Below are 25,120 nucleotides of genomic sequence, written 5' to 3'. Positions count from 1 at the left end.
GACTACTCTCTAATCTGATACAGGTTACATAATTCTAGTTTCACTAGACTTGGTCAAAAAAATTTACTTTCATACCTGAATATCAGTAGCCTGGAAATCCAGACTCAAATCTAGAAAGATTTTGAGTCTGGCCCTCACCGATACATCCTTCCTACGCAAGGGGCAGCACTGACTCAGACATTTCAAATGCCGCCGCACGCAATTGGATAGCACGATGGCCAATCAGAGCAAAAAACAAGGTTACGTATTCATTGCACTAAGCCCCATTTGTTTGCCGACCAGTGGGGCTAACTGATATATTATGCTTTTGCCATATCCCGTCAGCAAAACAGCAAAAACTTCCTTCCTGGAAGCGAAGGCTTCTAGGGCAGTCTTCTGTTCCTCTCTCAAGGAAAAAGATAAGTGTAGTTGGCTTAGCGTTTCTTCCAAATATAAATTGAATGGACATGTCCTTCGGCAGCTGCCATCTTGGCTGTTTACTTTTTGACTCTCACAGCGCAGCGCTGTCGTCATCATGTTACGCCCGCCCAGAGCCCGCCTCCGTCAGATAGATTGATCTGATTGGTCCGATTGGCGATTCAGTGGGCTCTGCTCGTCGGGGCCGGATTCCAGTGCAGTGCAAATTCGAATGTGCTAGGGGCGGGGCATCTGGATTTCCAGGTTAGAATATCAGTGTTTTGGCTGTAAACTCTGCACACTTCTTAACACGTTATAAAATCTCACATGCAGAGTCAGAAAAGAAGTGGTTACAAATGTACTATGAGTCATAGGTCATCTCTTCTTGGTGAAAATGGTGCTGTTAGAACTATCTCATTGTTACAGCCATACCCGGTCTCCCCTACTTTGGTTTATGATTGAATACACTCCCCATCAGCTTCAGATGTACTTTGTATTCAGTGCCAATTAGCAAAAGTTAGCATGCTGATCTGTTCAAACATTCAACCTGCTAAACATTAACATGTTAACATTGTTATTGTAAGCATGTTTGCATTTCTTCTGTGCCTAAATACCGCCTCATAGAGCTACTAAACACTTCTAATTGAGTCCTCTACACTCATTTCTGGCTGCCAACACACAACTCCTCATAAACAGCATCATCAAAAGGCAAAAACTTGGACCATGCATGGTAACATTTATTCCAGACATGCAAAATGTACACCACAGAGATGAAAACTGGCACGTACAGTACACTGGCAAAGAAACACAGTAACATATTGGAATGAAATGAACTGTTTTACTGACAGAGCAGAGCTTATAGGCTTGATGGTTGGCTCTTAGACACCAGTTTCAGTGATGGAAAGTTTGTATGTTAGAGAGAAACACTAGAGCGGTGAACTACATTCGGTGTGATTGACAGAAATTACACACACACGTGTTACCATTTTGGCAACAGTGTGATGTGACATTTTTTTTAGTTTGGTAGTAAAAATGGGGAATCTTTGGATTTTGCTGCGTTCAGATGTTTGGATAAAGATTTTTATGTACAATTATGAATTGAATGGAGCCGATAAAAGCCTGGATCACACAAAACATTGTGCATTTTAGTAGTGATACTTTACAGCACACGTTGGTAGTTGGTAGAATCTCTTGAGCTGTCTGACACATTTCGTCCCTCATTAGTGGAAATTAGCTGGTGTTTCTCGTTTCACTTGTACGAGCCCTTTAAACAAACATTTTATCACTTTAAAGCAACGTTGTCCAAATGATTCCTGATTTAAACTGCACAAGATATAAAAAATAAAAAAACATTAATGCCCAACGGAAAGCTGTGGATCAAAATAACGCGACATGGTCTTACAGTGATGTTACCTGTGCTTGTAGCATAAGCCTGTAATGTGTCAATACAACAGTCCTGTGTAGCCACAGTGTTTTCTCTCAGATAAAATGACAAATACAGACAATCTGTCGTGCTCGGAGTTCAAAGAAAGGTTCTTTAAATGCTTTTTTTGTCGTTACTCAGTCAAACTCATCGGCCTGTTCATTTACAAAAGAACATAAATGAGTGTCAGCCTGTTTGGCTCATAGCATGCGTACATATTGCATATATATTTTCCCATATAAATACATTTCATACCAATACAAGGAGCAGAAAAAAACATTCAGTGAAACAATGGCATTTAACAATCGATGTATAACAATGTAAGAATGGAAAATGGGGCGCTATGGTGTAGAAAGGTAGAGTGTAAAATGGAGTTTAAGGGGACAAGATGATGGCCTGCGGCTGCTAAATCAGGTTTGTGGAGTGATGTGAAAGGAAAAGAAGGAATCTGGGAAGTTTGGCATGCATTTCAGTCTCTGCCACACCAAGGCAAGGTTCAAGAGATTTCGGGGATATAAAGGGGGGGGTTGTGTTTGCGGGTTAAGGTCCCAGTCCTCACACATTCTACAGTGGACGTACACAAATCACTCCTCCATGTGCAAACCTGTTAGCCTCTTCCACTCCTCAATAAGAAAAGAGACAACTTATAACAGTCAAAACGAAGGCAGGAGTTTGGTTATCTACATTCACGCATGCAGTTGGTCTCAATTTTCTTTTTTAGTTCAAAAAATTATAATAAATAACAAAAATTAAAAATGTGTCCCTGCCCCTTTTTCACAAACCCTTGAATTTCCAGTGATAATCCAAGTGCTGACGAAGCAGCCGTTGTGACAGTCTTAACAAACCCAGCACCACTTGGCATACAAACAGTTTATAAAATGTACATCTGTGTATATATATATATAGTCATATATCCATATTTCAAATATATTTGTAGCTGTATATGCTCTGAATGCAAGAGGTTTATACGCGGATTATATGCAGCTGTCTGAAGTCTGAAGCCCACCCCAAAGTCTGTTTTTCAAAGAAGCACGGACACAGAAAATGTCCGTCGTTCATTCTCCTCTCATCTGTAGATCGTTTTCTTCATTTTAAGAAGTCCATTACTCCATAAAGAAACATTTGTGAGTCCTTCTGGGCACATACAAATCTGTATTTTCTTTTCCTCTGTTTTAACCCGCACAAGTTTACATCAGGTTCTTTGTTATTTTTGTCAAGCAAATGTTACTGAATGCATGCATCTCTGATTTTTTCTCTGAATGTATTAACTTGCTTACTCTCTCGAGTTGCCTATTTTTTTTTTTTGCTGTCTGAGGTCGGTCATGATGTAATTACAATATGGCATAACGTTAGGAACTGTATTACTTGTTTTTTTTTTTGTTGTTGTTGTTTGTTTTGGAATGAGCTTTTCCCCCCCTTGTTGCATCCGTGGTTCGGCTTTCATGGTTCATTTCTTCCCCTCGGGTCCTCCATGTCAATGGTTTACAGCTAAAGAGGGGAGAGGAGAAGAGTGCCATCATCAGACAAAGTCATCGTACACACACAGACAGCTTAAACTCACCATTACATTCATTACTCTGACTGCGGCTCAAGTGTCGAAGGCTTTGAGCAGCAGGGCCAATTGCCCTTGTTGCACAGTCAGCCCACTACAGCCGCTGCAGTGCTGAATCAATCTGCGCACACACACACGCCTTGGAAATGTGCTGAGTTAAGACGTAAAAAAACACACATCTCATGCTTGTGTGGTAGTGTCATATATCACCCTGTAATCGTAATGCAGTAGGTGTTCTTTGTTGGCGAACACTTGTTGTTAAAGGCTTGTGTGAGACTGTGAGTGGACACGTGTGCGAGACCACGCATCATATTCAAGTTAGAACTCTTTGCATATTCATAAGCCAGACTACTGTAGCCATAAAACTAATCTAATGCAGTTTGATTCACACTGCATCATTGTATGAGTCAGAATAGAGTCAAAAATACTGTAGCTTTGTATGACCATATCTGACAGTGTAAAAACATTTTGTATGAATACAGTCAAATGTTTGAATCAGTAAAACATATCTGAACAAATACAGTCAAATATGGTCATACACAACTACAGTACTTGACTCTATTCTGACTTCATATCATTGAGACTTCATTAATATTGTCCGTACATGTTTAATTAGCACAAACATGAAATCTAGCCATCATTGTATTTTTAAATTTGTCCCTGTCCTTGTTTCTGTACCTGCAAATGAGCCATAGGCTACGATGATGACAACGCCAAGGACGATGGCGACGATACTGAGCAGACGTGCCAGTCGACCCAGCCTCCTGGCCCCGTCGATGTCCCCCACCTGGAGACTGTTTCTGGACTGGAGACACACAAAAGCACAAGGTAACACCAAGACACACACTAGAGTGACAATGTCAAGCAATGCAGAGATATATAAACCATAATTACACAATAGTCCTCTCTCAAATCAGGGCATGAGAGCAGAGAGGCCATATCACTCCCTAACAAGCTACATTTTCAGTCTTAAAAATGATGTAAAATTAGAAACACTGATGAATTTAAGGGCATCATAAAGAATGTGGTGACAGAGACATGTGCCTGTTTTTCTTGAGAGGCCACTATGTTTGAATAGTTAATGTTTTACTGTGGATTTTGTATTATATGTTGTATTGGTTGCATTTTTAATGTGTTTTGATTGGCTGCTACTTTGGCCAGGTCTCTCTTGTAAAAGACATTTTCAATCTCAATGGAACTTCCTGGTTCAATAAAGGTTAAATAAATAAATACATTTTGAAGCGACCGCCCAAATGAAAGATAAGAGAGGTTGCTACATCCTTTTTAAATAGATGATAGATGACAAACTTTATTTAATGCTTAAGTTCCACCAGGCCATGATAGATCTTGTATCAAGACAGTATTCAATATTTTAATCCCACAGTCGTCAGAAAGCTTGTTCAGTGGGGGAAACAGGACAAATCAAACACAGGCTCTGTACAGGGCCTGTCAGGGACTGAGCAGTGAGGCGGTGAGAAAACAGGATTTGGTTGGAAATATAGGATTTTACTTACCCCAAAAATGCCAAAAGCAATACAAACCATGAACTTAGTAACTGGGCCTATAGAATAGGTCAAACAAACAGAACTATACTCAAACTAACAGCAACAAACCACAGTCCCTTAACTGAACAAACTGACCTCACCAAATGAACCACGAGGGGACATATATAGTGGCATGTCCAAACCATCTAACACAAAAGGCGGAAACATAATGGACGTCTAACGACAACTAATACAAAGGAAAACCTAACTACACGAATCCCCCCCAGGAAGAGACCTCCCAGCACCACGGTAACTCAAACAAAGGACAAAGAAAATGAATAATACAACAGAAAATAACTCATTCTAGCCCTACAATGTGAAAATGTGTGAACTCCATTTAAACAGTGTGTGGCTGAAAGGAAACAAAGAGATTATCAATCAAATAAACTGTGTAGTGTGGATTTGAATTTGATCTGAACTGTTTGGCATGTGGTTGCCTGGGAATAAAATTAGCTAGTGTTCTTAACAAAGTAGTGAGGTGAGCGTGTGAATAATATCACCACTGTTGCTTTTACTTTGTGTCGCTTTGGCCTCCACAGGGACATCTGCTTTTTGCACTGGCATGTAGTTCTCTGGGGCGGTACGATGATGCAGTGGTTAGCACTGTCACCTCAAAGCAAGAGGGTTCCCAGGAGGGAGCCCTTCAGTGTGGAGTTTGCATGTTGTGTCCGTATCAGTGTGGGTTTTCTCTGGGTACTCCAGCTTCCTCCCACAGTCCAAAGACATGCAGGTTAATTGGTGTCCGTAGGTGTGAATGTGAGTGTGAATGGTTGTCTGTCTCTATGTGTCAGCCCTGTGATAGTCTGATGACCTGTCCAGGGTGTACCCCGTCTCTCACCCATTGTGAGCTGGGATAGGCTCCAGCCCCCCCCCCGTGACCCTCAAGAAGATAAGCGGTTACGGACAATGGAATGATGGATATAAGTTTTTCTACATGCTTCGCACATGGGAGAAGTTTCAGTTCTGCGAATTCAGTGCTTGATTCTAGTACATTTCATGTACACAGGACCTTGAAAGCTACATTATATTTAACATGTTCAATACTGGAAAAAAGACTACATGTACATGCCTAATACATACATCATTAGAAGACCTCTTTCCTGTAGTAAGTAGAATATAAAATTAAAATTAAGTTACAAAGAAACTAATCAAACTCCTTTAATTGAACCCCATTTGGCTCACCATAACTTTGTTTTTGAGTCTACAGGCAGTTGTGACGTTCATATTTCACACATATCCACAGATACTTTCAATACGTACATCTCCCCAGTGAGCTTCAATTTGTTGACACAAGCAAGCAGCACTAAAAAAAAATTATATTTCCATGACAGACAGTGAAAGTGTGAGAGAGAAGCTGAATCAGCAGCAGCGTTGGGAAAGTTACTTTTGAAATGGAAGTGGTTACAGGATACTAGTTACGCTGTTAAAAATGTAATGTAGCTATTTTAATTTATTCCTCAAAATAAAGTAACTTATTACATTTGATTACTTTCTGATGTATTTTCTAACAAATGTTTTAAACTGGGCAATAAAACTTAAAAGTCCTAAAAACACAAATTTACACATTTACACATCAAACAAGGGATTTACAGTCTATAGTCTATACATACATGACCCAGAGACCTTTCCCTCCACAGTCCAACAGCTTGACGCTCTCTGAGAGTTACACTCTAAAATATTTATCAGGTGGTTTTCCATTAATCGACAGCCCAGTTATTTTAAAGGGGAAATGACACACATACAGTGCAGTAAAGTTGACCTGTCTACAGGGTGCTGTAGAGTGAGTCCCTTCAGATAAAATGCCAACAGTAATTTATTCCAAGCTGTGAACGGTGAAATTGTCTATTTCAGATTGGCAGATTGGGACTGATGGAAAGATGTGACTGGCAGAGGCAACTGGATGGAGAAGGTGAGCGCAGCGGCGTGAAGGGGTTGTAAATCAACTTGATCCTGTATGTATATTGCTTTATGTGTGCTGGAGATGTGGAGACAGGATGATTTATGTGTGTGTGTAGGCGTGTGTGTGTTTGTGGTTGTATGGTAGATGGGAATCCTTGTGCATTACTTTCACGTGTGAGAATCCCAACACAACAAATCTCACATGATTTATGTCACCATCTTCTCACCCACATTGGTTTGCACTTAATTTGGGCTGCTCTTTATTTGTGATACTGTGAAACACACACTACTGTACATGACACATGCACTGGTGTACGAAAACCAATGAAAGGCAAACACACACACAAACAGAGAAGAATATCTGACCATGATACAGACATCTTGTCATTGACGTTATTTACAATATCTTGTCTTTTAGATATTTTACGAAGTCCTTATCATTTTACAAAAGTTACTGAATCTACTTCTACGTCATGAGGTAGCGTATAAAAGAGTGTACTTTAATTACAGCATTGTAGGAAACACTAGGGATGCCAATCTTCCCTCAAAGGATTAGACAGCTGATATTTCTCTTATTGTCAGCAAATGCCATGACAACACCAAGACCAGCGATCAGTTGATCCTACTAACAATTATCAGCTAATTAGCCAAATCTGATATGGCTTATTCCTGTCACCTCCATGTTCAACACATACTGATGCTTGGTCAGGGGCCCAACATGTCAAATATGACACACAAGGGCCCCTCCTGCATCAGTTTTGGATATTCAGGGGCCGCGTGTAAATGTACACTCTTTACATGCATTGTTTCTTTTCAAAATAAACTTCCTTTTTTCACAGGAAATGTACAGTTTAGGCTCGGTAAATGCATATGGTCTCCGTTCAAAATAAACTTAAAATAAACAAAAGTACATGGTTAGATTCAGGAAAAACATCCTGGCTGGGATTACTGTGTTACTGTGTTACTAATGTAATATAATATCAGGTGACATATGTCATATGCACACTACATTGCTATTAAAATAGCTCGATTGCCTTTTGGTTTCACATGAGACACGAACTGCGGTCTCGTGGTTGAAAGTCCAGTGTTTGTTTGACCCATCCACCTCCCCTTTCATCCACCTTATGCTGACTTTCTTACTCTTTATGCTACAGCAGTTGCTCAGAGCGTCAAAAAATGCCACTGCCCAATGCATTGCATGCTGACCAAGCATCAATGAACCAATCAACCAGCTATTTCCTCCGACTTGTGTAACATTTGTTAAAAACTGCAATGCCCAGCAAGAAATTACTGAGCCTTTCTACTCTAAAAATGAAAATATATAGTGACTAGTGACCTGTTTTTAAAAAATGACTGACAAAGATGGGGCAGAAAAGTCCGAACGTATGAAAGACAGACTAAAATATAGTTGTTTTTGGTTATTAAATGTGATTTGTTGACAATAAGAAGCATTTTTTAAACAGACTGACTGGGTGAATCAGGTCAAAAGACATATCATACCTGTTTACTTTCACCTGTTAGGACAAAAAAATAGATGCAAATGATAATAGGATATAACACACAGGAAGAAAAGTGTATAAACATGATACTATGGTGTCATTTTAGAGATTAGAACAAGCAAACACTAAGTGTACAGAGCATCAGTGCAGCGTCGGTGCTAAAACACCCCATAATAACATAACAAGAAGAACATGTAACCTGTCCCATCCCATTAATGTGGTATGGCGGCTAAGTTGTGTTTCTATCAGCACTGAACAAGAATTCCAGGTTGTACTGGAAAGGAACAACAAGATTGGATGCTGAGAGCTGGAAAACATCGCCTGCTCTGATGAGTTCCACTTCCTGCTGTCTCCTTCTGGTTGTGTGACCAAATGCATCCATCACGCAGAGTGAAAACACAGCAATCTGGTGGTTGTGTGATGGTGTTGATTACATTTGCACGGCACTCACTGAGCCCCTTTATGACAGAATGCTACAGGACGACTGATAGTCCCTTTACGTCGGCACTGCCAGTGTATTTGAAGGACGCTAAAACTGTCTGGGAATGCTTTAACAAAACAGTGAAATAAACTTATGCAGTGGTATTAACACGGAATGCTGGTCAGGGCTAATGGAACGAAGATGAGGATTGGTCGGTCGGAAGTGTGACGTACAAGTACAAGAATAGTGACTGTTATCTACAAAGATCGAGTTAACAAGAAAAAAAAAAAAAGGGAAAGGATTTTAAAGAACCTTAAGTTAGTATAACCGAATATAATATACATCTCCTCTATGTTTGTTGAGTTTGTGTTTGTATGTACGTATATGTCAAATAAAAAATCAGTTCCAAAAAAAAACAAAAACTTATGCAGTGGAGTTTCCACCCACTAGATTTTAATCCAGAGCTGCTTGGACTGTGTTCAATACCAGCTTGTGTGAGCTAGACTGGGTCAGCACTCCTGCGGGGTGGCTTTCACTTCTTTTTGGGTCCTTGCCCTGGTAAACTGAGACCGTTCAGAGGTCAGACTCAGGGGGGGAATACAGTATTAGAAAAGTGTCACTCACACTCTGTGTTAAAGTAGAGCAAGGGCAGAAGGTGAGGAGATCACACACCAGAAAGTCTAAACACAAACTTCCCCTGCGACATGGCTATTTGCTCGCTCTTGTGACGGCACCATCTTTTACTCTTAAAGCCTGATGAAAACTTTAGGGAGCTGTCTGTGGTGCTGAACATTTCTTTTTAGCCAGATGCTGTGTGCAGCGCAGCAGGAAATGGAGCTCTCAGTCTTCTCATCTATATTAAATTACACCACTATATTTCTGTAGGGTGCTTTCCTCCATAAAGATAGCGTGGCGTTAAATGGAATAATTGCTGCCGCTATCCAGCGACGTTACTTTGCAGTTATGTCAGTGGAAAAAAAAAACACACACAAAATTTACAAGCTCATCATAATATGAACATTTTTTTAACCTACAATTTTATAGGTGTGGTGGTTTTGTAATGTAACATACTACTTTTATTTTACGCCTTTTAAGTCACAATGTGTTGTTTGTCTTGCCTCGCTCAGTCAATACTGAGGGTGCAGAGTTGGGGTTGCCTCAGTGTAAGATAAGATTACACTGCAGAGAGAAAGAGAGACAAAGAGAGAGAAAGCCCTCCCTCCATCCTCCCTGATCTCCTGCTAGTTACTTCATCCCCTCGCTTCCATGAGCCTCTCTGTCTCCAGGCTGTCTCGGGTGTAGTCAGATCCCACAGTGCGCTTGGTACACTGGGGTGTTCCACTGAAGCAGGTAGCCAGGGAAATGTTTTAAATGAGGACGTTTTTTTATGTTTGTGTTACTATGTGGAAGTCTGGGGCAACACTTACAAAAGCAACTTACAAATGTTATATATCCTTCAAAAGATGGCAATCAGGACAGTACACAATGTGGGGTACAGGGAACACATGAACACACTGTTTTTAAAGTCACATGCATTGAAATTTTTTTTAGATCTGGTCAAATTTAAAACTGCAATAATCATGTTTAAAGAGGGTTGAAACAAAGCACAAATATAAATCAATTAAAAAAACTACAATAAAAAGATGTTTTTGGCAGATATATAGATGAGTAACGGTTGTGTTAGGGGAGTGCATATTTATTGTGTAACACTGGGCGGTACTTGGACTGTAAATAAACTGGATTTATTACTTATTTATTAATTGGGTGGTGAATAGACTAGGGATAGTTGTATATTAGTTGTAAATACAGTTGGGAATGTGTTGAAATAATATAAGTTAAAAGAAGAAATGTAAGAAAGGGGTAGGGACATGTAAGTTTTACTTCTACTTGCTTCTTTTTGGACACTGTTATCTTTGTCTTGTTTGTTTTTTATTATGTTCTTTTTATTTTTGGTTCAAAAATAAGTCATTCATTCGTTTATTTGAGAAGCATAAAAAATATGATCTGAGCTGCTTGTATATGTGTGAGATATTCCCTTAAAAGTCAGGTGTAAGAGGATTTATTGATCTAAGTTCAGTTAATTCAATTTAAGTAACATAATTTATTCAACAGGCTTTGATTCACATTACTTCAAAAGCATAATGATGCCTTTGAAAAGCAGTAATAAAAAATATCTAAAACTGTCAAGTTGGCTTTGGTATATCTGAGGGCTGGCACAATATCAGATTTTCACTTCATGATTATTACAGTCAAAAGAATTCACAGTAACAATATTATCACCATGTCTATTAAAAATTTAACCAAAGAAATAATAATGCTATCAGTCAAATTCATCTTTCACTTTGTTTATTGTGTGTTTTGCCTCTTTTTTTTTTGACAGATGAATTTAACTGAAAATAAGGGTGCAGGGAGGTGGACAGAGAGTCTCTAACGCCTACAAAAAGACCAGTTACACCTGATGGATGTGAAAAGGAAACCAGATGGCACTGGAGGAGGGAGACAAAGAGAGAGCAGAAAGAAACAAAATAATTTTAGAGGCGCTGGATTATTTACACGATATTATTATGTGTATCATTAACCCTTTGAAACCTGAGCTTGATGTCTTTCAAATTATGGGAAGAAGGCAGTGAGCAAAGAAGAAGAAATGACCCCAAAATAGATCTCTGAGGTCTCCCTTGTAAAAGAGATTGTTGATCTCAACGGGACTTACCTGGTTAAATATGGGTTATTAAAACAAAAATAAAAATAAAATAAAAAAATTGCAAGATATTAGTAAAAAGGGAAAATTATTAACAAGAAAGTTAGTTAAAAAAAAGTTAAAAACCAGGAAATGACTAGAAAAAGTGCTTAAAAATGACAATAATTCTCTGTCGTAATTCTAAATATATGATAATTATAATATAATTTTCCCTAGCTTTTTTCTTTTTTCCCTGTTTTTTTTAAACAGGGAAAAAACAGGAAATCCCACCAATTTGTTCAAAGGGTTAAATACATGTTAAAGGCGTCAAAAGGTTTCAAAGGGTTAACATGATATTAATATTTCTTTTTTAAATATCATGGTTATAGTCAGTACCAGTATATACCGACACCCCTAATGTAATTTCAATGTGACTTAAGCCACAAAAGTTAAATCAGTGCACGTGTCAATCTGGGCTCCTGACAGTAAGATAGATTTTCCTCTCACACAGGGACACACTAAAGCTTCTCACTTCCAGCACTGCAATGTGAAGCTATGGTGCAAACACAGTCCCAGTGGAGCCTGCATCGATCTGGACTCACATCACAAATGAAAGTAACATCAGCACCTTAAATCAATGGAGGCCCCCTTTCAGAAAACACTGCTCATTTAGCCTGGTTAGAGAGAAAATATTCGTCAGGTTGGATCTGCAAAGATGATATTTTTCATCAGTCCGTCATAAAATGGAGAATAAAAAAGAGACAGAAAGAAATAGGCTTCTGTCAGCATTCTTGTTTTCAGTTAATACACCCTGCATTGTTTTATGTTAGCTGTGGGGGCTGCAAGACATTTAGAGAGAGAGAGAGAGAGAGAGTGTGTGTGTGTGTGTGTGTGTGTGTGTGTGTGTGTGTGTGGTTAGTGGGAGGCACCCTTCGCTCAGCTGATGAATGTCTATATTGATTCACAGTGAGAGTGAGCCTGGTCATATTTGTTTTGTGAATGGGAAATTCTACCCTCAAAGTGTCTTGTCCAGTGTTCATTGTGCTACCAGTGGACACAACGGCCACACACACACACACACACACACACACACACACACACACACTACTCCCTCCCTCTGTAGTTCATGTGCTTAGCAAAGGAAGGTGGAGGCTAGTAAGTCAGTAAGTGCTCCCTTTCCCTCTTGTCATTAATAATGGAGGGCTGGCAGCAGCCTGGTGGAGAGGGACAGTGTACAGCCAGGAGCTGGTGTGAAGTTATGTCTGTGAGACTGGCCATTCAGATCAAATTGTTAATTTACATTTATGCCCCTTAACTTCTTTAAACTTAATTTTTTTGTTAATTTTTCTTCATGCTTCCATTGTCATGTAGCCTTCTTTAAAGTGCATTTCACAGTTCAGTACATATTGTTCTTTTTTATTTGGAAACCATTTTAAAAAGTCTTTCAAACTTCATGGTTGATGATAATTTGTAATGTAATTGCAGCCATTTCAAGCCCTAAAAGAGAGACAAGTGGATTCTCAGTCTGTGTAAGGAGCATCACAGCCTCTAGGGGCCGCTAAGCAGGGCTTTTAGACTCAGCCTTGTTACACTCGAGTCTCCATTAAAATTGCAAACCACTCAGTGGGTTCAGATGATCAAACCTGTCAGACCCATGATGGTTCTTGGCACTATGAAATGCATTCTAGCTGCTGCAGCTGCTGTAGCTTATAAATTTTAATTGTATTTATATCTTGGTTACCATGTGAGCTGGAAACACAGTTCAGATTAGCTAACTAGGTTAAGTGTTAGCCGCACAAACACACAAGTAATAAGGGAACCACTGTTTATTGAGATAATCCCGGGTCAAGTTTCACAATTTAGTTCATAGTGCAGTACGTCGTCCACATCAACATTCTAAAAATAATTCTGACTCATGTGGATGGTGGAGTCAACTCCACAATTATAACGACGACCGTAGTGAATGATATCATTAGCCGCACTTTCAGAGCGATTTCATTAATGACAGAAACGGTATCCATTTCCATAAACTGCCACTACAGCTAAAGCGTGCAGAGCGTTGGCGCCACCATTTACAGGACATTAACATTCATCAGTGTGGATGCTCATACTGTTATCATCATTAGGGCTGAGAGTTATTTTAAAAATTACAATTACCGGTACTACCAGTGATACCAGTAGAGTGCTTCATTTGATACCCATCATGTGAATGCATTGGCATGTGGTATAGCCCTACTTTTGAACATCTCTGCATGCTTAGCTGCCAACTCCATCAAAAACATTGTGTTCAACTTCACCACACCTCAGACTGTATGATTGGTAGCTGCTGCTGTGAGAGTAAGAGCTCGATGTTGGGGACAGATGTGAGAGCCTGCCCTGCCGCACAAACAAGGTGAAAGGGTGACTGTTAACATCACACAGATAACGGTGGTTATAAAGGTTATATAGGAATTTAACGACAGCGTTGAGCCATTTCATTGTTGTGAGTTTGTTAGGACCGATTAATGGCTCAGTGTTGGATGTTAGCTGCTGCTGCTGTGTTAGCTTGTGCTAACTTGGCAGATGTTGAACTGACTTTGCCAAGAGGACAGCTGCTCCGGAGACAGCAGCAACAGAAAGTTTGTTTATTTGACGAGGAGTCGGGACGGTCCGGGATCTGACCCCTGGCACGAAAAGGATCCAGTAGAGGTATTGTTTGAGTGTAGATGTTTCAATACTACTTGGTACTGGATCATTTTCATCAATACCTTTAAGGTACTGAGTATTGATACCCAGCCCTAATCGTTAACCAGTATGGATGCTCACATTGTTATCAACATAGCTATTGTTCTTGGTGTTGAGGGCCCATTATCAAGATTAACAGAGCATGCTGCTATTGGTGATGTGTTCAACTAAACAAAGTGACATCATAGTCGGCTGCATCTGCAAAGTGCTGGCTGTCCTGTACATAAAGGAGCAGACACATCTGTACATGGGATTCAAACTGATACAGGAAAAGGAAGCACTAATTACCCATCAGATGATGGTTTTTCCAGATCCATCAAAGCATTTAAAATGATGACCAGAGAACAAGCGTCCAGTTACAACATGGGTGGACCGACTGTCTGACAGGCTGACTTAGCTACACCTCGAGCCAAGCCGGTAGCACAGTAGCTAAAAACCAAATAACATGAGGGAGTGTAGGATTGATATACACTTACTGGAGTTAACATCTATGTGTAATAACTTCAAGCTCAGGCATACTGAACGTATTATAATAGAAAGACTTATTATTGACATTAACTATAAACTATAACTATAATAAGAATGCTATTATATTAAAGCCCCTACTTGTAGGATTTTAAGATTTCTGACTTTGGAAGCTCCTATTGCAATATGGCCGACAGCAACCCCCCATGCCTCATAAAGCTGGGTGGTGCTTGAATGCCACCACTTGCAGCCACACCATGACGGGGTCAGCTTTCATTAAAGCCTATTTTATCCACTGTGGTATGATAATATCATTACCTGCACAGGCTTAACTCTGCAAATGATAAATAAATCTATATTCTATTATAGAAAGAGCAGTCTCTGATTTTCTCTCTGCAGGACTCTGATAGGCATCCTATAATTTGCAACAACGGTATAAAGTGCTTTTCCACTATATCTGCAGTATTAGATTGCTAATAAGAAGTCATTTACCTACACACACACACACACACACACACACACACACTCACAGACGTCCATCCAGTGCAGCATTGCGAGTCCATATTTCACAGGCAAATCTGCCGAGTGTGCAATAACGCTCCCGCAGTTTGGGCCTTCCCATTACTGGGATAGGCTGGTCTGAGCAGTAAAAACCTATTACCCCTGCCTCTCCAATCCCCATAATTGACTACACATCTTCCGTGTTTGCCAGCCGCAAGCCTTCCCCACCAGAGCATCTGTCAGAGATCTGTGGCGGCAGCCAGCTGGAAGTTGGCTTTTAGGTGGTCCTGCTGCTGGAAGTGGTGGTGGATGATGATGGATGTAACTTTTGGCAGTCCCGTTGTTAGCGATGCACCATCTGCCAGCACAGAAAGATGCTGACTCCTTGTACAAGCCTAAATGAGGCCTTAACAGATTGTTCGTTAATTATAATGCATTTTTGTCATTTACAGGATTAAAACACGGATACTGTCTCGTTTGATGTTTAGTGCATGTACATCGGCTATCATTGGTACAATTCCATTATGTGCTTGTTGAGGCTTTCCAATAATGACACCTCATAAAGGTTAGTTTAAATCATAGTCTGTATAAAAATAATGGATGTATGCTGACCATAGTATTTGGACGACAGGGTAGAGCTGTGAAGGAGTGGGGGACGGATCTAACTGATAGACTGTGGTGACACCTCACAGACAGCCTGTCACTCACCACATCCTCAATAATACATAGTACAGTACATTTGTCATGAAGGGGTACTTAGCTATAGAGACCAAAAATGTGTTTTGTACCAGACTGTAAAACATTTTAATTTCTGCTTTAAAGTTGGGCATTTTAACCTGGAGCACACGAGGTCAGTCAGCGTAGCATTTTCTACAGCGCTGTGGGGCGCTGTCCACAGATCAGCAGTCACTGTCAAGCTTTGTAATAAGTAAGTTTGATGATCAACATTCAAACAACTGCCCTCATCTCTAATATGATATCAAAGGACATGCTACACATCAACTTCGTCAAGGGGGAGGGTTTTCGAACTATGATGGCATTTCTACAGCAAGAGTATCACGTAATTTTGGCTCTTCCAGTAACTGTCGAATAGTTCACAGTGAATATCAAATAGCACTTTTGCTTGAAGTGCCCATCTCCAGTCTATTAAATGTGGACACTCGTTAATAGCAAGACGATATATCTACACCACCATAAAATGGTCATATGACAGTTTGAAGATCTGAATCTGCATTCATTGATTTTTTTTGGCCACTTGGGGAAAACAGAACAAGCTGAGACACAACACTGACACATTATCACGATATACAGTTGCAACGGTGAACATGTTAGCAAACAATTGCCTATTTACCCTACATAACTGCACACTGAGGAGCATTAGAAGTTGTTTTGAATGCTGTTTATGTCCACTTGATGAGTCCAGCATTTATGCTCCTTTTAGCTCTGTTTGGGTTTTTACTGGCTCCTGAGGGAAATACTTGGGTCCTTAGCTGCTACATGCTTCACTGTGTGATCAGTCAGTCACTAATACCCCCTTTCGACAGTCATGGGCTGGCTTGGCTTAGCCCATCCATTTTCATCACAACAGGGCTACCGTCTTGAAAATGTGTCTTAAACTGATGACGGCTTGTCTTGAGTGATGACGTTTAAAACTAAAGTCCCATTATTTTTGCTGCATGTGTTTTTCCACAGCAGGGCAGGTAAAAGTTTACCTGTAGGAGGTGAGCTGTTTGCAGAGGTGCAGTAAGAGCCTGTTGTCTGCAGCTCTTCATTAACTTCTCACTGTGGCTGTTTCTGCTTTCACTTTCCTCCCTGCCATATAATTAGACTTGAAAGTCCCCCAGTATTTTGGTATGTATAAACTTTTATTGTGAAGTAGCAAAATAAAGAAGTGTTGAGTTTTCGAGCAGCAACTTCACACAACTTCTAATACAGCGGATTGCGAACATGCAACAGTAAAATAAAGCAGGTATCTAAAGTAAAGACAGGACGCAGGAGAGAAACTAAACTCCAAACCACAGAGATTCAGTTAGAAGCTACAAAAGTCCTGAGAGACTTTTAAAAACGTCTTTCTCTCTGGTCTCCTGCAGACAGAGGTGAGTCAAGTCTTGCAACACACAAGCTTGTTTGGGGGTCATTGGGAGTTGGCTGCGGTCAGCGAGACATCACCGTGACCTGCTTGAGGGCTGGCAGCCAAGCTTTTGGACCTACTCTGGAGAAGGTCCATCTTGGGTGCGGCTAAGTGTGGCACGTCGCATTTAAACTAACAATGGTAACACACATCGGCGTGGCATGACTTTACTCAGCACATCCAAGAGTGATAATGGAAAAAGGGTTTAACTTTGTCTGTCTGCTGTTTGCTGATGAGTGGGTTGGTGTACAGTCGGGTTTTCAGAGCTCAAACTAGTTATTAGTAAGTTAATTAATCTCCTCTTTTCTTTGTACACTTGCCGAGAGTCTGGGCTGTTTCCTCTGATCCAGTATGGTTTTAACAGCAGTTAAGAGTTTTTTTTCTCCTTAACTTTCCAGAAGTATCCATTTCACATGGGCGAGGAAATTATCAGCACTTAGGTGTGAGCTTGCACTCTCACTGGGCTGTATCGTACGGTATCAACCACATTACTTTTGATTTGTTCAAAGTGAGCGTTGTAAACCTCTGTTTTCCTGCTCTGACTCACTTGCACTTATCTGACATCACTGTGGTATCTGATTCAATTCCTTCCTAATCCAGTGATAGGAACTACTTTATAGCCATTTGCCGTTTCTCTCACACCCATCTGCCCTTGTAGCGATGATGTTTTGATCTCCTTTGCCAGGCCCGTATCCCCTTTCCATACCCTTAGGAAAGAGAGAGGATGCTGATCGCTGCCACAGAGCTTTTCTAACTGCTGCAATCTGCCCTCTGCAGAGAAACTAAATAGACTTCTCTCGCCTTCTATTGAGTTAGCGGCCAGCTCCAGTTTCTACCTCCTTCACTTTTCTTTCTTTTGCCCTCTGTCAAAGCCTCTCCCTCTCTCCATCTCTCTGTCTCTCTCTCTCTCTCACACACACACACACACACACACACACACACACACACACACACACACACACACACACTCTCTCCGTGCCATTAGCAAGCGGCTGAGTTGTGAATGTCAGTGGGTTCATGATGATGGCTCTGGGAAGTACAGGCTGTCTCGTGGATACTGCCTGATATTCCCTTTGGTGTGTAGTGCCCACAAGAGTGATATTACAGAACTAATGGGTTTACTGCATTGCCTTTGCCTTGTTTCTCTGTAGATCTGAGTGCTGGCTGCTGTACAGTGTCAGAAGTAAAGTGTGCTGAAAAACACAAATGGCTGTGCCAATAGCAACTAAGCTGCCATCGGCCGACGAGAGTTAAAATCCTGACACACAGAGTTACTACTGATGCCACTAAAAGACTCCTGGTAACATACTGCCAGATACTTAATGCGAAGGTGTGTCAAAAGCCTTATTTATCTGCACTGCTCAGCTACACTCTCAGAAATAAGGGTTTCAAAAGGGTTCTTCATTAAAGTTCTACTAAAAACCATTTGCTTCTGAGAGGGTTCTTTAAAGGTTTTTGTAAACTAAAGGCCACATATTTTTTGATGTGCGACAGCCCCTGTTATTTTCAATGTATAGCCCCACACGGGTGGGGGCAAGAAGCGCGTCGGTACTCCTGGGCTTGTCGCCCAGTTGCACTTTACACCACTGCATTTAAATGCACTTCCCCCCACTGACTCTCTGCTTGTACATACCAGCTCCTATAGCAGCTCTTGTTCTCTGCTCCTATGGCAGCTTGACTCCTCTCCTTCCTCACCACTGATGCATAGAGAACTCTGTTGCTGTTGCTGTGTCTCGTTTGTGACAAATAATGGATGAGGAGAGTCTCGTTGTTGAGGTTGAGAAATATCCTGACCTAAACAACCCACAAAACCGCCGTTATAAAGGCAATGGCCAAAAAGATATTGCCTGGCGTATCATAGCTCTGGAGATCGGCTCTTTAGGTGAGCAATTAAGTTTAATTAGAGTCTGTCCATACATGATTTTAAGCTAATGCAAAGGTGGAGGAAGTACAAATCTTATAGTAAAAGTAGTAATTACTTTGCATGGTCGTCTGTTTACAAACTGTGGCGCGACTTGTCCAGTGTGTACTAGGGGTTGCACGTGACACGCGTTACATGACATGCCTCGGGCTAACCTGTCCAACTAAAACCATGATTAGTGGGAGACAGATCCATGTGTGTCAATTACCGTGCTTATTTAATTACTACTGCCATCCCCTTGGTGGATTCTATATTAATATCTGGTATTATATCAAAGGGTTCTCAGTTGAACCCCCTGGATGGGTTCTTGTTAGCCAACTAAGTAGGTGGAAGTTCAGAATTGAACCCCCAGAGACGGTTTTAGGAGGAACCATTACACTACAGAAGTGTTCTCTGTATAACCTTGCACAGGGGGTTCTGGGTTGAACACTCACAACCTTTATAAAAGGTTCTACCAGGGACCAAAAAGGCACTCCTGTGGGAACAAGGTAAACCACTGGTTCCCAACTGGTCCAGCCCCAGGGTCCAGATTTCTCCTGTGACATTAGTTCAAGGTCCACACAGTCTAATACATTCAGTGTCATACTTGCGTTTGGCCATGTCATTGAGCTAGTTTGCTGTCTCTGACAAGTAGCAGTCTGTTAGTCACTCACTCTACAACAGGGAAGAGCACTTAAAAATAAAAACTATCCGACGAAAATAAACTGTACTTACTTGTAAATAAAGTGTTTTTTTTTTTAATTTTACAGATGTTGATCTCTGTGAAAAACTTTGTGGAAGTCTTGTATGTAACACAATCCCATTAAAAGTGTAGCTCAAGTGCACACCACATATTAATGTAGGGTCTCATCAGGAACAGATCATATACTGGACGTGTGTGTGTGTGTGTGTGCGCGCGCGTGCAGCAGCCTAACCAATACAGTGCAGTACAGTATAGTGCAAATAACTTATTGATCGCTGGGCCTGAAGTTATGTCTGTAATTACCCGACTGAACTGCCATTTGCATTTGCAGCTCTTAGACCATCAAACCTTGACATTATTTTTTATTTCAGATATTAAATTTGTGACTTTACAAGATCAACTTTCCACATCTGCGTCTATGGAGGAGGAGTGTCGGATCACAACAGATCATACTGACATTGTAACAGCACAGTGCTTACTGGCTATTAAGGAACCTTTTTTGATGGCACTCTAAGTTTTACTGCCATTTAAAAAAAAGCAATGCAGCCTTTCTTTCTAATCAGGAATTATGCAAGAAAATTTTTAGAGACTGTTTACATAAATCTTTAACGTGCACATTGACTCCTGGCTGCTAGGAACAAAGAGAGACCACCCAGAATTAAAAACATGGCCAGTTAAATTATTGGGAAACAGCAAATATAACTGGGATGTGTGTGTGTATATATATATATATATATATATATATATATATATATAAAACCAAGTGTAACAAAAAGCCCTACATATTGTGGCTGATCCGGTTCATCCTCTTTTCAAAGAATTCATAAAAGAGCTGCTGTAGAAACCAAGAATATTTACAAGAGGCCTTTCATACCAAATGCACTAACTTTGCTGTTTGCACTGGAACCATGTCCATTACTGATGTCTGTACTGTGCATCTTGTGTCATTCATTGTATGTATTGTGATTTTACTCTGATGTGTTTCAACCAACAGGTAAAGCTGAAAGCAAATTTCTACATAATTATTATCAAATCATGCCAGTGATCAAATGCCCTCTGCAGCTTCCTGTGGCTGAATGTTTTATTGTATCATCTTGCACAAGTGTAATCTGAAGACAAAGTGTACAGGCTGGATGCCACTTTTCATTACTGTGTTTTACCTTTGCTGCAATATCACTGGCATATCACTTAAACAATGACTTTTTATTACCTAATAGTCAGTGTGTGCCAGAGCGAAGCAAAGGTCACCGTCAATGAGATGTAGCCCACTCAATCAAAGCTACACCGTATCTGTAATTTTTCTAAAACGTCTACAAAATCACGAATCTCTCTGACACACAGCTGACACATTTCTCAGCTTGTTAGACCACGTTTGCATTTTTACACATCAAAATCAAGCACAAGCCCAGCAGTATCTTGCTTTAATTATCTTGGACGTTATCCAAATGTTGTGAAATGAGCTACAGCCTCGCACAGCCTTCAATGACAAGTCCACCATTTTCACTGCAGACCTTTCCCCACTGCAGAGGGTGACAACAAGACAAGTGTCAGCTTTCACTTTGATCGCAGAGCACCCTCAACATCGACTCAACTGCATGTGCTGCAATATGAATGTGACGAGGCCACATAGTTGGGTTGGAACAAGTGCTTGCTGAAGACCAACTAAGAATTGTGTCCCCAGAATATTGATTGGAGAGTACTTAACAGTAGCAGCATATCAAGCATGTGTGGTCGCCCATCGTGGCTTCAGTGTCTTAGCTGTGTCTTGTATCAGCATTTCCTGCATCCTGAAACTTTCAGTGAGAGGATCAATCAAGTGTCAGCGCCTTGAAACCAGAGCAACCAGCAGCGGGAGACTCAGCACTGGAAAAGCTGATGATGCACTGAGCTCTGGACATGTGTGTGTGCATGTGTGTGTATGTTCCAATGAAACACAGAAAATGTACTGTCAATAAAATATGAAACATTTTGAGGAATTTTTGGATATTTACATACGACATTACGCTGAAGTGAACTGAAACAACTGTTCTGCAGTCTTTTGAGACCCTCTCTGGTTTTGGTGGAACCTTTATTTAGATCTTTTTTACATTTAAATGCGTTTAAATGAATACCATTTACACAGGATAAGACAATAAAAAGTCCAACCACTGAGTTAAGTAAAGATTATATTTAACTTAATCAGTCACTGGTTGTGATTTATCCAATGAACACACCAAATGTTTGTCAGTTCTGGCTTCTAAAATTTGCGGATTTGCTGCTTTAATCTGTTTTTTAATACTGTAAATCAAAGTTTGGGCTGCTGGACAGAGAAATTAAGTACTTTTAAGCAACCACCCTGGGTTCTGATAACTTGCGTTTGGCAATTTGGCAATATTTTTTTTCATATTTCACAGAAAAGGGATTTGTTTTAATCAAAAATATTGATCAATAAAAAAGAGCATTGATATACTTCTGGATGTACTGATATCTTTCTATCCATAATGAATTTGGTGAGCTAGTAAACACTATTGCACTTTGTTTTCTGGATTATGTATTATTGTTTAAAGGTTTTAATGACTTCTCATTTCTACAGTGAATATGGCTTGTGAGTAAAGATAACATTTTAGAAATAACATATTTTCTACTTCACTTCTCCTACACTGATCAGGCAAAACAGTGTGACATATATGACTTAATAAAACTACAGTAATGGTGGTGCTGTTGGCTCACATGGTGTAAGGAAATAATTAACACAGAAATCCAACAAAGCTGCTCCCACAGTGGTATCAGATAGGGCTGAGTGGATGATTTCTTTCTATGCATGATGAATCAGAACAGTAGTAACTGTTTTTCTCACTCAGATCACTTGATGCATCCATAATTTTAACATTTATAGGTACATCTTTATATCTTGTTTAACATAGGAACATTGTACACTGTAATGCAACACAAACAGCAGTCAATACTGTTTCAACCTGCTCTGTGTCATAACAATGTGGGCAGTATGTGTAAATAAACTGTGGTAAACTTTCCTCCATCTTACCAGCGCCTAGATCTCCCTGCCCATCTCCCAATGATGTCTGATGGCTCTAGGGCTGTTGCTCAAACGAAAGATTGTACTTTTGCTTTTTGTATGCCAATGCCTGTGTATGTGCAAAACTTTATATATCCTCCGTTTTTTATTTTTGTTGTACTGTATGTATTTATTATGTCCGTGTTGTATCACTGTCATGTTTGACTATGTATTGGTTCAGGTTGATTCCAAGCAACATTTTCCTCTGGGGACAATGAAGTTTGTCTTGTCTTGTCTTGTTTTGTCGTATCTCATAGTGGTTAGCATTGTCACCTCACAGCAAGAGGGTTCCTGGTTTGAACCCAGGGTGGGGGAGTCTTTCTGTGTGGAGTTTGCATGTTCTCCCTGAGTCAGTGTGGGTTTTCTCTGGGTACTCCAGCTTCCTCCCACAGTCCAAAGACATGCAGGTTAATTAGTGACTCTAAATTGTACGTAGTCCTGTGATTGTCTGGCGACCTGTCCAGGGTGTACCCCGCCTCTCGCCCAGTGTAATCTTATCTTATCTTATCTTATTTTATCTTATCTTATCTGTTGGTGAAGATTCTCAGTCATCCAGGTCATGGTAATCTTAACTGCTATATCGTCGGCACTTCTCATTCTGATATCTGAGGAAAGTGAGACAGATACGTTGTAGAAAGCCGACCAACTTTGTCACATCTGAAGAAGCCTCTTGGATTAGAGGCGAAACGTCTTCAAGAAACTCAAGCAAGTCCAATTGCCTATGATATAGCACTTAAGCTTATGTTGTCTTATGAATATTCCCCTGTCATGCAGTTTGATGGCCATCCTCTTAAAGACTAATATTGCTCTTAGTCAAAAGAAATATCCACTTTCTCCAACATGTCTGTCTCACTTTCTTCATATATCAGGAGGATAAGCAGACAATATGCTTCGGTAAACCAGATGTACAGTATACACTGCACAACTGCAGAAAGGTATAGATGTTTTGGGAGGCATCTCACTTGTTTGTCATGTCGGTTATACTAACTTGACATGTCTGAGCCAGATTACATTGATAGCAAACTTTTCAAATCCTGACACTTACCTTGTGCTATACAAAGATGTCACATGGATATTGACAAGTTTGTGAGGTTTGAAATTAAAGGCTTACTAACTACAAACAACTGATGCTGTTCATAGATCATCAGTATGAGGTCTCTCCATCACACTAAACATCCACCTCTGCTGCCCCACTTTTTGCACTCGCAGGATGCTGTAGTTTTTTTGGTAGATTTGGAGAACCACAGAGAGAGTTAACTCACCATGATGGAGTACACCAGTGCGACAATGCTGACGGGCCAGACGGGGCAGAAGCAGGACATGATGACGAGGATGAGGTAATCCCTGGGCTTCGGGGTCTCCTGGACGGTAGCGTTCCCGGTGGAGGAGCGGCTCAGGCTGGCCTTGGATGGGGAGAGGGGGGCGGCGGCGGTCAGCTGCCCGGCGGAGCCCGACCTGACGGCGACGCTGTGGCCGTTCTGGTCGGCCTCCAGACCCTTGTCGCTGTCCATGTTGACCGTGAAGGAGGTGGACATCTTCATCCCGTTGCCTCCGGGCTCGGTGGTCAGAGCCAGGAGTTTCTCCGTCTCGTGGGGGTCCGCGGGCTGTGCGCCTCCTCCACCCTCACTCAAGTTGGACTGTAGGAAGTCGGTGTCCGTGTTGATGGCCATGATCAAGTCTCAGGTGTACCAAATTAGATCTTAAAAGGAATTTCTTTTTAAAAAGTGGTTTAAAATTGACTATAAGTCAGGAGACATCCCATGATAATAACTTTCAACTTTGATTAAATAACCAGGATCACCAGCTGAGGTGAAGCAGGAGGATGGAGACAATTTAAAAGCTGTTTTATAAAGCTCGGGTGTCACCTTACAGATCAGCCCTCCTGAAAGAAAAGAATAAAACGAGAGAAGAGATGAAAGCAGCCATCATTTTCTCCTCTTCAATCACTTTCCGTCACCTTCCTTCATATCCGCCGTGTGGCTCATGTCCGGTGGGGCTCAGATGAGAAAGCCTCCCCTCTTCTCTGATACATCCAAGGAGGAGAGACGCAGTCAGAGGAGCTCCTGCCGCCTTGATCCAGCCCCAGCACTTGTCTTTAAGTCTGTCTGCTCATTGGAAAGTAGCCTGAGCGCGTCTCTTTCCTTCTCTACATACAGATGGATGGATGTGAGGCGTCTCTCTGAAAGCAGACCCCAGATCAGACACTTTCCCCTCCTCTCCTCCACCAACTGTC

At 40.8% G+C, this 25,120-nt stretch overlaps 1 protein-coding gene across 1 annotated transcript; it reads right to left on the bottom strand.

Moving 5' to 3' along the window:
- Positions 1-1,118: 1,118 nt before the first annotated feature.
- On the bottom strand, positions 1,119-25,120 carry trarg1a (trafficking regulator of GLUT4 (SLC2A4) 1a). The gene is made up of 3 exons (XM_049576462.1): positions 24,150-25,120; positions 4,050-4,176; positions 1,119-3,307 (listed from the first exon to the last, which is right to left on the bottom strand). Exons 1-3 carry the CDS (start codon positions 24,555-24,557, stop codon positions 3,294-3,296), a joined length of 549 nt encoding a protein of 182 aa, XP_049432419.1. The 5' UTR covers positions 24,558-25,120; the 3' UTR covers positions 1,119-3,293.

This window comes from Epinephelus fuscoguttatus, linkage group LG5 (assembly GCF_011397635.1).
Source record: "Epinephelus fuscoguttatus linkage group LG5, E.fuscoguttatus.final_Chr_v1".
In the NCBI taxonomy this organism is placed as follows: Eukaryota; Metazoa; Chordata; class Actinopteri; order Perciformes; family Serranidae; genus Epinephelus; species Epinephelus fuscoguttatus.
This window is presented reverse-complemented; position numbering and strand designations above follow the sequence as displayed.

What these genes read in the sequence shown, in the direction of transcription:
- trarg1a (XM_049576462.1), bottom strand. Translation starts at nt 24,557, where the DNA reads ATGGCCATCAACACGGACACCGACTTCCTACAGTCCAACTTGAGTGAG. An exon ending in CACTGGTGTACTCCATCATG is followed by an intron (nt 4,177 to 24,149) that starts GTGAGTTAACTC and finishes GTGTGTCTCCAG; the next exon opens with TCCAGAAACAGTCTCCAGGT.